The sequence below is a fragment of the Barbatula barbatula genome (assembly GCF_947034865.1).
Source record: "Barbatula barbatula genome assembly, chromosome: 6".
In the NCBI taxonomy this organism is placed as follows: domain Eukaryota; kingdom Metazoa; phylum Chordata; class Actinopteri; order Cypriniformes; family Nemacheilidae; genus Barbatula; species Barbatula barbatula.
The window spans coordinates 1,940,474-1,954,654 of record NC_136765.1 but is presented as its reverse complement, the minus strand read 5'-3'; the positions used below and the strand labels follow the sequence as shown (position 1 = coordinate 1,954,654).

Here is a 14,181-nt window from a genome sequence, read left to right as displayed (position 1 = left end):
CAACTGTTCTGAAACCAAAAACTCACAACACTTTCTGATTTCTAAGTAAACCAACTCAGAGTTCAAGTTTTAACCTAGAGTTGGTTGAACCTCCTGATCGAAACGGGCCCTGGAGGGCCGGCGTCCTGCAGAGTTTAGCTCCAACCTGCCTGACCACACCTGCCTGCAAGGTTCTGCTGTGCCTAGTGAGATCTTGATTAGCTGGTTCAGGTGTCTTCGATTGAAGCTAAACCATGCAGGACACCGGCCCTCCAGGACCGAACCTAGGGACCCCTGCTTTAAACCATTTGTAACATTGACGTTCTGTTGCCACCAGGTGTCACTATTCTGACATCAACAATAAACCAAATGGCTCGAATAGGTATTCTTACCATGTAATCAAACTTAATGTAAATATATTTGTGTGTGTTTAAACATGTCTTTTAAAAATGTTATGGCGCATGAGAATATCAGTCATGGACACTTCTTTCTTGTGAAAACGAGAAAGCGTCAGAAACACAGAAATTAAATGGCAGAAGCGCGCATGTAGAATGGTTCACAACGCATTCATTCTGTCAACCTATCCAGCAGCACTGAAACACAAGAAATAATGAATCCTATAAATGCAGATCTTACCCTTAAATGAGTTGATATTTGCATTCCTAATGATATCATCACGTTAAACAGAAATGCACCTGCAGCTTGACACTTCTCATCCTGCTGATGAAATGAAAGACGACGGGTCCAGAGATTCCTGCCTGGACATCTTGTGATTCCAGGGCCACACATGGGGTATGTTGCACTAACAAATGACGTTTAGTACATTGGTGTATGTAGAATGTGCCCATTATTAAACGTTTTTCCTGCTTAGATGATATTTCATAGACTTACCACTCTCCAGAATAGCTTTTGCTGAACCAGACATGATATGTTTGGATATGTTTTGCTTATTTAAATTCAGTGCTTGTTTTTTGCCTTTTTGATGTTGGCTTGTGTCAACCACCTTATAATAACAGAATTGATTTATGAACTGTTTAATTCACTTAATGCTAAATAAGCTAAATAAACCACCGGGAGACTGCATTTATTAGATATCATTTACTACAATCATTTCACTTGTAATAACTGACTGTGTTTTACCTTTTTTGTGTTTTTAGTTGTTTCTTGTTTTCCCCTGTTAAGCTGCTTTGGAACAATGCACACTGTAAACGCGCTTTATAAATAAAGTTGTAACAGAATTGATCCTTAAGTGGACATTTATCGCCAGTTGTGTGATATGGATTATTCAATAACATATATTTTTGTCATGCATACACCAGCCTTCATTTAGTATATTTACCAGTTATTGCCAATGGATGAGCTTTTAAAATGATCTTCTTTTATATGCCATAGTCTTAACTATTTAGCTGCTATAATAAAGGTCTAACTATGTTAATTAAATGAATTACACTATATATTAGCAAAGTTAAACTCGCTCGTGTTCGTGGACGCTGCTCCTCCTCCTTCGACGCGTCAGAGGGAGGAGCGCGAGCTGCAACACGAGACTCTTGTAAACTCTTGTCGTCGCGCGAGTGTGAGGATCAGACAGACACATCGGACTGTAAATCAGACACACTTCAGGATGAAAGAAAGCTCGAGCTTCACACACTGATGCTTCATATACGGCTGGACTCTACAGTATTGAAGCGATGGAACCGGTCACGAGGTGGACACCACAGCAGGTTGTTGACTGGATGGGAGGTGAGACTTTATTCGGCTTTTAATGTCGAGTGCGATTAAAACCTCTCGGTGGAGAATAAACCTTTTACAGGCGTGTTATGGTTTGGCATCGTTTGTTTACCTTTTGTGCAGTTACCGTAGTTTTGCTAATGTGGTTGCGCTGTAGTTATTGTCGCGAGACCGTGTTGTCGTGTTATGGTAACTGTAGTAAAAGCGACACGTGCATGTAGTTTACTCGCTGTTTGTCAGAGATTCATCAACACTTGTAAGTTACACGTTACTAAAGGGGTTTTTGCTTTGGATGCGCTATAAATTGTCGGCCGATAAATGGTCATTTTTAATGTTATCGGTGATAAATCATAAATGTTTTCCTCTGGTTAAACTTCTTCAGCTGCTCACGGTTCAAATAAAGTATTTCTGTCGCGATCATTCACTTACCGATATTAGCTAAACATTTGTGATTTATGAATGTAAATGATGGGAACATAAGCATATTGTTTGAATCAGACTTCTGTCTGAACGCTTCGAGACCTGTTAGACTCGTGAAACGAAGAACATCTATAATTTGTTTATTAAATAAAAAATATAAAAGTTCAATCATGTTTAACTAGTGTAACGCAGACCTGGTACAAGATTTTCAGGGGAAAAAGAGAAGAAACGATTACCTTGTTTTCTACAGTGAAGGTTTTCATATAAAAGCAGTCGTCCACATTTTGACTTTTGTTTCAGTTTTAGGAAATGTTATAGTAATATCTAAATACTTTATATCGGCCGAGATATCGGTTATCGGCTTCCAATGTTAAAGAATCATCGGTTATCGTTATTGGCCAAGATGTACATATTGGTGCATCCCTAGTTTTTGCCATTGATTTTCTTTACATGTACATTTAATTGAAATCAGACTCATCAGATTCGAATTTGCTCCTTAACGTTTGTGTCCATCGTTTGCAACATTAAAGTGCTTTGAATCTCCAAAAACAGCAAAAGTAGACTCCATTAATGCCCCTTGAGAAAATTAACCCTGGTTTTTCTATATTAACTAAATGAATAACTGTTGTATTTGTAGTAAATAGCCTTTTACAGAGGATAATAAGTCTGACGAAACCATACTTAACTCGGTCGGGTTGATTTTCTTGATGTTTTAGTTTACCATTTGTTAATCTGTTCTCTAATAGTTTATCAGATGTGGTTTTCATTTGGCAGTGTTTCAAAACCTGTTTTAATTTAGCATGGCTAAATGTTTTATGGGTTCACTTCTCGTGGAATAGTCTCGGTAAAAAAAGACTTTGCTCGGAGACATCTGGTGTTATTTAATGGATAAAACCTCGGGGTTAAACCAACAATGCAATTTAAGCGGCATTGATCTTTAACCACTATTACCGCACTATCACACTGAACTGCATTAGTACGTTTTTGAGCAATAACACTTATAATTCCCTTTTCAAAACTGGTCTTTAGTGTTAATCTTTGGCTGTTGGCTTGGAGTTTATTCATGGGATGTTCTGTTGAAACCGTTGCGAGCTAATTTCACACTTCATCCTCTCTTTCTGCTCCCACACTTCAGAAGTCAATATTCATACTTTCTCTGTTTATGTACACAACAAGCCTAAAGAAAATGTTTTATTAGAAAACAAACAAACAAGACTCTTCATTTTGTCAAATGAATGTAGAGGTAGTAGGCTTTTATCTGGATTTGGGTCAATTTGATGAGAAATGTTTGAGTTCAAATTGAGATCTTCAATAATATCGACTTTTGATTGAAGACTAGGTGCAGATGATAATGAAGGCAAAGTTTCGATTTGCTCTCCATTTAATCACATTAAAATCTAAGAGAAATAATTGAGATATTAAAGACATCGAGGAGGCCTTACGTGGGTTTCTGCTCATAATCTGTGTTCGGTTGTGTGGAATTGATTCTGTTGTGCATCCATCAAATGTGACCAAACGTTTCGAATGACCAATTGTAGTCCTTTTTTGTAGCTGTATTCATGCTTAGTTGTCTTTTCATATCAAACAAGTTTTATCAACTTACTTTACACTTCAGCTTCTATTGTGAACTCACAACAGTTGAACATTAATTGTTAGATTCCCATCTGACCACTGGAACCTTCTGTAAGTATAGTACCATAGATCTAGTTTTGTCAGGAGGAATTGTATGGGCCGGTGGGAGATGTTGTTTGGATGTGTTTTGTAGCAGCAGGTAAAGATATTGAGGATTTCTGATCAGTGGTTCATACCAAACACTTATTCACTAGTGTCTAAAATCGTAATCTGTGTTCATTCGTCCAATAATTCTTGGGAATTCTAACAATAATAGATGTAAGTGGTGGATATGAAAGCACAACATGTCTCATGTGCCAGTCTTTCAAAAACAAAGGTACATTTGGTACACGGTAGAAATTCCAGATGTTGTTTTTGGAACAGTACGACAGCAATTTTTACACCTTTAGTTAAACTGCGTTGTGGTCTGTGCCAGCGGGTTTAAAAGTGATTTTAAATCATTATTGTCTGCATGTAAACATGAAAAACGTGGATTTATCATCATGGACATGTGTAGTTTTTCTTGACGAACTGACATTGCCGAAAAGTGACCTGGCATACAAAATACAGCTCTCTTAGTTGAATTCGCAGATCTGTGTGAACAGGAAACAACAACGCTGTATGTCTGTACGGGAACCAGAACCTTTGCATTGCTCCTGAGCTGCCTGTAAAGTCTATACCCCATCCATAGGTTCTGTTAATTATGTTAAAACTGTAAGCTAATGTTAGTTTCCATTCACATAATCACAACACCATCTGTAAGCCCTTAGATCCACGGCTTTGCCATACGGTGTCTTATTGAGATTCTCGTAAATATTTAATAGAGATTTCACCCGAAACTTCAATGGCAGGATGGCGGCATTCTGTAGTCCTCTTTAATTTTATAGGAGTGCATTGTTGCCGGGTGAGGAGCATTAAAGAAACATTTCGCATTGATTTTGTTTTCCACAAAAGGCGCTTGTTCTCAGCGTGACAGTCCGTCGGTATTTGCATAAAGCTACGCTCCGTTTCCAACAACAACTACAACTACCTTTTTTATTATACGTGGAAAAGATGCATAGCTTTCTGGTTTAAACCCTATAAAAAATTTGTACCAATACATACAATTGTGTATTGTCATTTTATAACTAACAAAAACAAACTTGACCTTCACTTGACTCTCTGGAGATTTACAGGGGCGCTCCAATAATGTGTTTCTGGTGTGTTTTACTCATTTCCCAGGGAGACAAAAGACTCGGTCTCCCGTTTCACGCTGTAAAGGTCACTATTATAATAGCTCTCCTACAGCACCTGTATTCAGATAAACCGAGAGAGAGAGAGGAGTTACTGTACAAGCACAGGCAAAGATCTCCAACCACATCAGGGCATTATGGGAAATCCTGCAGTATAGCCAAAAACAGGTCATAAAGAGACACCTGTTTCTTCACACGCTCAAAACTAACCTCATTTAGTTTGCCGGTGGAAAAAAACAAATAATGATAAATTCCAGTCCAGCGTGTGGCATTCATAAATGCATGTGTATACTTGACTTCAGTCGGATGGGCGTGCGCGTAACCGCATCATGAGTTGAGTCAGCTGTGTTGAAGCAGCCGGTTGTCTCAGAACAGCTTGTGTGGATGTGACTTATCTGCTTATGAGGTCTAATATCCTTCATGTTAACATTCACTCGAGATCATTTCTTAGGCTTGTTTTGAATGACACCAAACAAACACGTGTAAGTAATGGTAATAAGTGTATGGGGTTAACTTACTGTAATTGAAGTAAAAGTTAACACGTCTCTCGCGTGCTGCTTTCATTCCCTCAACACAACAGAATATAATGTTGACACTCTGGAGTTTGGTGTCTAAAATGTCTGTTTTTGTAGGGGAGAGAGAGCTTAGAACGGATCAATGTCTTTGTGATTTGGGTTACTACATTTAAATTATAGGATTTAATAGTGAACTTGACACGACCTCTGACCTTATTTCGGTTGCTTGTAAAGTTTGTTAAACAAATGTTAGTTTTGTGTGATATGCGTGTGTAGGTTCAGTATGAAAACGCTGCTGGCAGGACTGTAGAGAAAGATAACTGTATACAGTCACGATGAGATTAATATATATTCAAATGGCGCTTGCCGTTTTGTTTTATTATTTGCTTTACACCATAACTATAAAGATAACATTTTAAATATCTGAATTGAAGATATCACAGCTAAAAGACTTATTGACCGACAATCAAATGTCATTCTTATTTCAAGGGCTTGCATGCAAAAAAGCATGGAAGCCTAGAATTACACTGCTTCTTAACCAGAGCAGTCAAAATATATTATTAAAAGTGAACTTTTCTATGTTTATTAGACTTTTATTTATGTACACTGAGTTGTGGATGTTTGTGGTAATGCACAGCTTATGTGCGGTACATCATATTCAGTGAATGCGATCAGAAAGTTGCAGATTGACACAAAATCCCATAACAAGATCTTTTCCATTGTATGTTTAAGGCTAAAATAAGTTGCTTTGTTGCGATATGGGGGCAACACGGGAGGTGTGTTAGTGTAATTGTGGTTTGGCTTGTGTTTTCAAAGCGCTTTCAGTCTGCCTTTCACCCGCGGGTGTCTGTGCCGTTTCATTACTGTATATAGAGTTAATGAGGAGAGATCTGAGCCGCTTCTACAGGTTTGTTTAGGAATGGCTGCAGGGCAGAAACGGTCTCTGTGTTCAGATCTCTGAGACGTGTGAAACCCGGCAGCATTGTGCTATTGTGCAAGTTCACATAGTCATTTCTAAAGACTGTAAAGAGACCGATCATCTGGCGAGAATTTAATAGCATCACTATGGCTTTGTGTTCATACAGCCGATTACATTTTTGATGTGCACCATGCATGCACATTAGTAACTAGAAAAGTTTAGTTTTTCATACTTTAAAGTCCAGTCCTTTGGCTGATGTTCTCTAATTGTTCTAAAACATTTTTCTAGTAACGTTAAAAGAGCATTTCAGCAACATTGCTAAACATTTGCAAAAATTGCTAACACAGGAATAAATTGGTATAAAAGGTTATTCTTACATCTGTAGTGGAACCTTCAAAACCTTGTGAAATGATGTTTACATAACTTCATGGAAACGTCAGCAAAGCATTTGTAAAACAAATTGTCGCTAGCTGAGATGCTAGCAACAATACAAAAACACAAATATATAAAGACTAATGTCCAAACGCAACAATAAACCAATCACAACGTAACACATCTTGTGACGATTTTGGAAAACAAAATAAAAGGCGTGAACTGGGAACACATGACGGCTCTAGCTCGCAAGGCACTGTTTCAAGATGGCTGATGCCAGAATCCTTGACTTTCCAATGAGATTTTATTTCAGTTATAAAAAGGCAGCTCCACCGTTTTCGAAACGGCGCTTTTGTAAGAATAAAGAGGTGATAATGTGATGTATTGGCTTACATGAGGGCTTGTCTTTCTAAACATCTGAAGATTGGCAATGCTTTAACTGATTGACCCAGACTCTGTAGCCTCTTTTCCACTGACAGGTGTTTGAGACGTGCTCCGTATTGACCTCTATAACCTGCTGGTCTTAAACCAGAAGGGAGGGGGGATGTAAAGTCCAAAGCATGTTTCTGCTTTACAGCACTTTGTTTACTTGCCCAGTTTTTTGTGTCTAATTTAGCACACAAAGGTTTTTTTTATTATGCATTCACACTAACAAACGTCTATTGACAGTTCTGGAATTCCCACAATGGGTCGCCACCCAAAAACAATGGACATTCCTTCAATCCCCATAGGTTTACTGGAAATCTCGACAGAAGAAGATAGGGTACCAGTGGCTATTGTACCAGCTTTTTGCTTATGAGGGCACAGTGTATGTGTGAAGCGGGAGGTCAGACTCCCACCGGGAGACCCTTCATTCTGTTCTCATGCAATCAAACCCCTGAGAACCACAGCCTGCGTTTCTTTTGACATGCGACCTGGTGCTAGTGTCTCTGAGTGCCTTTGGGAGGGGGCCGAGGACACATCCTGTTGGAACAGATGTGCAGGTTTTAGTTTCAGGCCATTACAGCGAGGTGTTGGACTTATCGGTGATCACATCAAAGTCTGTTTGAGAGAGCCGGAAGAGCAAAGAACATCAGCTGATCTAATTGTGCCCATTTTCCGGAAACATGATACTTCAACAAGTCGTGCTTTAGACCTCCGTTTCAAGTCACCTTAAGCCTATACAGATTCAAAGCAGCTAAAGTTCAGGAATTCAGGAACGGTGATGTCATTCTGTTAGTTGTGTTAGTAGAGAAAGAAACATGCAAGCACTGTTGTGTAATTCTCACTTGAAGGGTCAGGTGCATTGACTCATGTGTGAAGATACACAGTCATTACCTCAGAAATGTTTCAGACAGCTCCGGCACTCCTCCATGCTTCCTAAAACAAAAGACAACAATGTTTGCCGTTTTGGAGTGCTCAGGAAGTTGTTGGGAATGCGGATTGAATATCCAGAGCTGAATGAATGAATTTTTTGTTTCAAATGTATTATTATTTATAATATTTGATATAAACATTAATGAAATATTTATTGTATTTCAAAATAAAATCCAAAAGATCTTTTTTTCAACCTTTCATGAGTATAATCAAAATTTTGTTCTGAAAGAAACTATCGTTAGGTTTAAGAAAATGAATTTTTCAAATCTATTATGGCTCTTCGGCATTCAAATTACATTGGTTATTTTATGTTTCGTGAAGAATTGTCTCGTGATATTTGAAACATGCTAAAACCAGTGAGATTATGATGAGAAAACTGGAGTATCATACCCCCAACTTTAGTTCTTGAAACTAAGATGAACTTTAGTTCTTGAAATGATGATATTGAGCTTTTTTAAAATGCTTGTAAAACATTCTTTCTTTGAAGAAATGTCTCGGGCACTCTTTGTTCACCTCACATTACACTGATCTGGTGTTTTCTATTGAAATGAAAACGGATCTTTCTGTGGTCTGTGTGTATGTAAATACAATAGTATTAGAGCTCAGTACTGTAGGGATAATGGACCGGGAGAAGCTGGATATCCCATCGTCTCATTTGTGATCACTGAAGCTTGACAGGTTCAAAGAACAGGTGAGATGTCCCAGTTAAACGCTTTTGCTTTCCTCAGAATCCCTATTTTGTTGGTATTCTTTAACTGACAGGAGTTTTTAGTGTGTCGGATTGTATTGTATTCCTAATCGCCCCAGATTCTCCTTTAATGACTGGAGTGACCATCACGGCAACAATACATTAAAGATAGAACTGTTTTATTTAGTTCTGCATATATCTCGTCAAAATGATCCCCGTTTTTACTATGGAATATAAAGAAAGATGGCATAAACAGCAAGTGTTTTTTGTCGGGAAGTGTTGATATTAGAAGTGTTAATCTTTAACGGCACACGGTTGTCAAGTACTTGCTCATGCCTATAGATAGGGCTGGCCGATCTTCCCAAAAAAGCTAATCACGATCTTCATAACAAAGATTCTCGATCCACGATCCGAATTGAAATACAGGGCTGTACATGAAGTTGTTTGCACATAGCACCCATGCTACAGAGGTTTGAAGTTTTGTAGCACAGGCCAAACAGTTGTAGCACAAGTATAAAACAGTGCAACACATTCACATACACACAGAACCGGCAGATGACAGATTTCAATAGCAGGATTCCGCATCTGCATCACAGAAATAACAGCGCTCTAGATATAATAATATGTATCCACACATTTAATAAATCATATAAGCACGTTTGCGTTTACTCTTACTCTCTAATATTGACGTATTTGGTTAAGGTGTTTGTTATAGAAACAATAAACAATTAATACATGTAAAAAGAGTTACAGCTTAGACAATTGTATTGAATTAAAAATGTGTTTTTTAATAATAAATAAAATCTGTAGTAGTACAAGGGAATTGAGCAGGAATCGAAAACCGCAGCTAGGAATCGATTTAAGATCGTCGATCGCCCACCCCACCTATAGACTAACCTTGTTATATACATGTGCATGACGTCAGTGTTTCCACAGAGACCATATTCTTTTCAAAAACCTGTTTTCCAAAGTTTGAGGTCCCCAGTTATCATAAAAGGAATTGTGAAAATGCATAAAGATAACATTTACAGCAAAATTTAAATCGAACGTACAAAAGGCTTTAAACTTAAAACCGTGTTAAAGAAACCGCTAAAATGTTTCACCTTTTAAGGGTGAAATCGTTAAAACGACTTAATAGTTTAATGCTTCTAGTTGTCGTTTCTTTGAATGTACAGGTTAATTTGAATGCCTTTGTTAAAATGGTGTCGTTCAATGAACGCATTGAAAAGTTTTACTGTAAGTTTTCAGTTGAAAACTGTGTTGTGTAAACGTTGCCTCGGATGCAAAGTTGTCCAACAATATCAGTAACTAGACCCCAAACATCTAAACCGTTCATGACCTCTGATTCAGTGCTAAAAACACAGTCCACATGATTCTCCTCTGACCCGTGTTTTACTATAAACACCCCCAGAATCCAGCGACTTTTACGCTCTGAGAGACGAAAAACTATGTCGCTATTTTCAAATGTTCTTTTGCCATTGTTATCTTTTGATATAGCGAGAGTTTTCCAAAGATAGACGGAGTTAGTTGTGTGTTGAATATTAAGATCATTAGTTTTGTCTGGGCTGTCGAGGCTTTAAAGCCGAGGGCATGGGGCCAGACCGCTGCAGCTGCCGTGTTTCTGTAGCGCCTTTGAGCAGGCGAGCACCCCTCAGCCCCGTCCCACCGGACCATCCGTCACTGTCCTTCACTTCTGCTGAAGTCTGCCTAACTGAATGCTTTGTGTGTCCCTTCATGCAAACAAGGCTGCTGAGATTATAAATCCATTACTAAAGCTCTGTTTAATGTTAGTGATTGCACAAGTGAAATAAGAAGGAAACACTTCAGCATTTCTATTGGTGTAGAAACTGAATGGGGCCTAACAAGGCTCTGAGGAATCCCGCTACACTGGTCTGTTTGCATTGTGTTCTCGAGGTGAACTTTCTTTCAGGTTTATTTTGACCACTGTAATTACAGCTGCCCCTCTTCTCAAGAAAGTAAACCTGTGACTTGTTGAACCAGCTCGTGCGCACATGTACGCACTCTGACAGGTGGAAACCACATGATGTTTATGGTAACACCTGTTGCAGGGTCAACACAAGGTAAAATGAAGATTTACTAGATCAATCAAGACAGATCTGTTTTTAGATCAACATATTTGCAGTTTACTCACAATTATTTTGCAATACGTGTTCAAGACACCATAAAGGTTGTTACATTTATGCATTTGGCATTATGCATTTATTTATGTGACTTGCATTTAAAGAAATGAGAATTATTTCATGGTGTACTCACCCTAATGTCATTCCAAACCTGTTTGAGTTTATTTCAACATTGCTAACCAAACAACAGTGACCTCCATTGACTTCCATTGTATTAACGCAAAACAACTGCGACGTTTCTCAAAATATCTTCTTTTGTGTTCCACAGACGAAAGAGTCATATACCGGTTTACAACCTTTTGGTGAACTGTCCCTTTAAATCCTCCTCAACAAATGTGCTTATCAATTTACTTTGAATGTTCTCCCAGAGAGTTTACCTAAATGTATTTTTCCTCTTCTTCATGTGAAGGTCTGGATGAAAGCCTTCAACAGTACGTGCAGAACCTTGAGAGGGAGAAGATCAATGGAGAACAGCTACTGAAGGTCTCCCATCAGGACCTCGAGGAGCTTGGTGTGACTCGGATCGGTCATCAGGAGCTTGTTTTAGAGGCTGTGGATCTACTATGTGCTCTGGTTCGTTTCCATCGCCTAACATTTTAATCTTTTGATCATAGATAAGCGTTACACACACATTCAGCTCGTGAGATAGGAAGTAGTTTTCTGTTTAAACCTAGGATAAGGTCAGTGAATAACATGGGACAAATAACTTCAAAGTAAAATGTCTTTAAAGATTGCTTTGCAATTCCAAAAATGTTTTTTATGCATGATCGTTACTAACTTGGCGTGCACGAAGAGAATCAACTGACAAATGAGAATGTTCTTTAACCTAAGACTTTAAAATTCGAAACTCCTATAAAAATATATTTTTGGTGACTTGGAAATAAGTAGTCAAGTGCAAATAACCTAAAATGTTCAACATTGTCTATTTATGTGATGACCTGCTCTTTTTTTAAAGATAATAACAAACGTAGACTTGTACAACTGTAAACTTTGAACCTCTGTAGCACCGATGCTGTGTACAAACAAATGTTGCGTACATGTTAAGGCAAAGCCCCATGTGTTGTTAAGAAAGTGAATAATCACATTTATCTCCACAATACTTACACGTCATTTTAAACAAATTGACTGGGATTCATAAATCTGTTCCCGACTGTTATCTTTATCATTATTGTCTTCTTTTGAAACACTATTCAAACAATCATACATGTCATTTATTTTAAGAAGTTTCACCAGAAACCGGATTTAGTCTTTGAGACCTGTAATAGGCCTCAGAAGGGTTTCGACAGACGTCCGTGATTATGGATGCTGTATGGAGCTAAATGTACAGATGGAAATGTTTAGTTAGGAGTTTGACGGATGGTCACGTCATTTAATATAAATGATACCTTACTTCCCAGTGTCCAGCATTCTTCATTTTATACATGCTGTAATTCAGCCCAGACCCCTCGCCTCCCTTATTCACTTTCATGTAAGTTTATTTATTATCATTCCACAAATCTATGGACTTTGAACTTCATTGAACTTTTAGCTATCGAGGTAGATAAGAGCCATCAATACAGTATGAGAGCGAGAAAGAGCTGTCTAAGGATTTAAACGTGTGTTTAGTTAATGTCTTCATACGATGGACGTCAGTGGGGTTCAGTGTTGTTTGGTTACCAGCGTTCTTCAAAATATCTATGCATAAGAAAGAGATAACGTCCGTGTCGTTGAAACAAACCGAGACTCTGAGATGCTTGATGGTTTCTTCAGATCATCTCTTAAGACAGGTCTGTTTTGTTCTTAATGCACATTATTCTCCTCAATGGAAAGATTCTTCTATTGTCTCAGATCTCTGGAAATGATATTAAAGGCTCTCGGGCCAAACTTTACAGGCAAAGCTCTTTGCGTTAGCAACACTCCAGGTCACTCCTCCGGGGAAACGTACTGAAATCAGTTTCATGCAGGACAGGACGGGAAATAAATTTCCACCCCCATCTGTCAGAGGTTCAGCTCCGAGATCTCTCTACGGTCTGATGAAGAGACAAATGAGGAAAGCAATCTGTCTCTGTTCCTGTGAGGACCACATCGATCACCTCCTCGACCAAACAGAATCCTCTCAGAGTTATGAGGACACCAGTTAGGATTGACTTATTGTCCATGTCATTCTGGAATAAACATGAACTTGACACTGGACATTGTAGCACTGACATGAATATAGAGTCCAACAGTTTGTGTTCTATAGACATTTGGGGTTTGATGGACATTTTCAACGAAAACACAATCAAGCTGTGCCCATGACTACGGTGTTGTTTTAATGCCCAGCTAGTTGAGTTAATGTGTGTCGTGCATTTCGTTTTAGTAAAATATCACTGAGATTTATTGTAGTTAAAGAAATGCATGTCACCATTGTTCAATTCTGTTTTATGGAACTTTTTCATAGAGCTGTAAAAGATCTGTCATTCAACATCAGACTCAAAGAACTGCAATTATGACACAATTTTGTTAGCCTTTGTTAGCACTTTTATTGCGCGCTGTTTTTCTAAACATGTATGATTAGGATCTTTACAGCCAAGAACAAGTTTTAAAGAATGTTGAAGGTGCACTGTGACCACTGTGAATCCTGTTTTTAAACTTTCTTAAGATGCAGTTTCTTGATAAGTTAAGTCAAGTGTAATGGAAGGCAATACCACAAGAAACATATCTGCCCAAGGAGTAAGAGAAAAAACTGAATTCAAAGGGAACGCAAAATGATATTTCCTTTTTTAGAAAGCATATTAAAGGTATAATTCACCCAAAAACAAAAATTCTGTCATTTACTTGTTCCAAATGTGTATAAATGTCTTTGTTCTGATGAACACAGAGAAATATATTTGGAAGAATAGTTGGAAAATAGTTGGAACAAATGAAGGTGAGGAAATGATGACAGAATTTAAGTTTTTGGGTGATGCATCCCTTATTTTGCATTTGCAATAAAACATGACTTGATTTAAGAATGTTGAGATATCGAAAAACAAGACAAAAATACGAAGTCTAACCTGCTAGATTACATTTTTCAAAAGTGAATTGTAAGTTTCAGCCGAACTTACTCTCTCCAGTCATTCCAAACCTGTATAACTTTCTTCAAAATATCTTTTGTGTTCTGCTGATGAATGTCGATGATCAAATGACACCGAACACTGTTGACTTCTAACCACGGAGACATTTCTCTTTTTATTTTGTGTTTCACATACCGGTTTACAAG

General features: G+C 38.1%; 1 protein-coding gene across 2 annotated transcripts in view; it reads left to right on the top strand.

The window, feature by feature from the left end:
• The first annotated feature begins 1,462 nt into the window (after positions 1 to 1,462).
• The window catches only part of LOC306895617 (connector enhancer of kinase suppressor of ras 3-like), a 34,536-nt gene continuing 21,817 nt past the window's right edge, over positions 1,463 to 14,181 (top strand). The window contains exons 1-2 of one of the 2 annotated variants that reach the window (XM_079458989.1): positions 1,463 to 1,719; positions 11,371 to 11,534. In XM_079458989.1, the coding sequence (XP_079315115.1) occupies positions 1,668 to 1,719; positions 11,371 to 11,534 (216 nt within the window). In that variant the 5' untranslated portion in view covers positions 1,463 to 1,667. The remainder of the gene's footprint in view (positions 1,720 to 11,370; positions 11,535 to 14,181) is intronic. The other variant, XM_079458990.1, reaches the window with a different exon arrangement.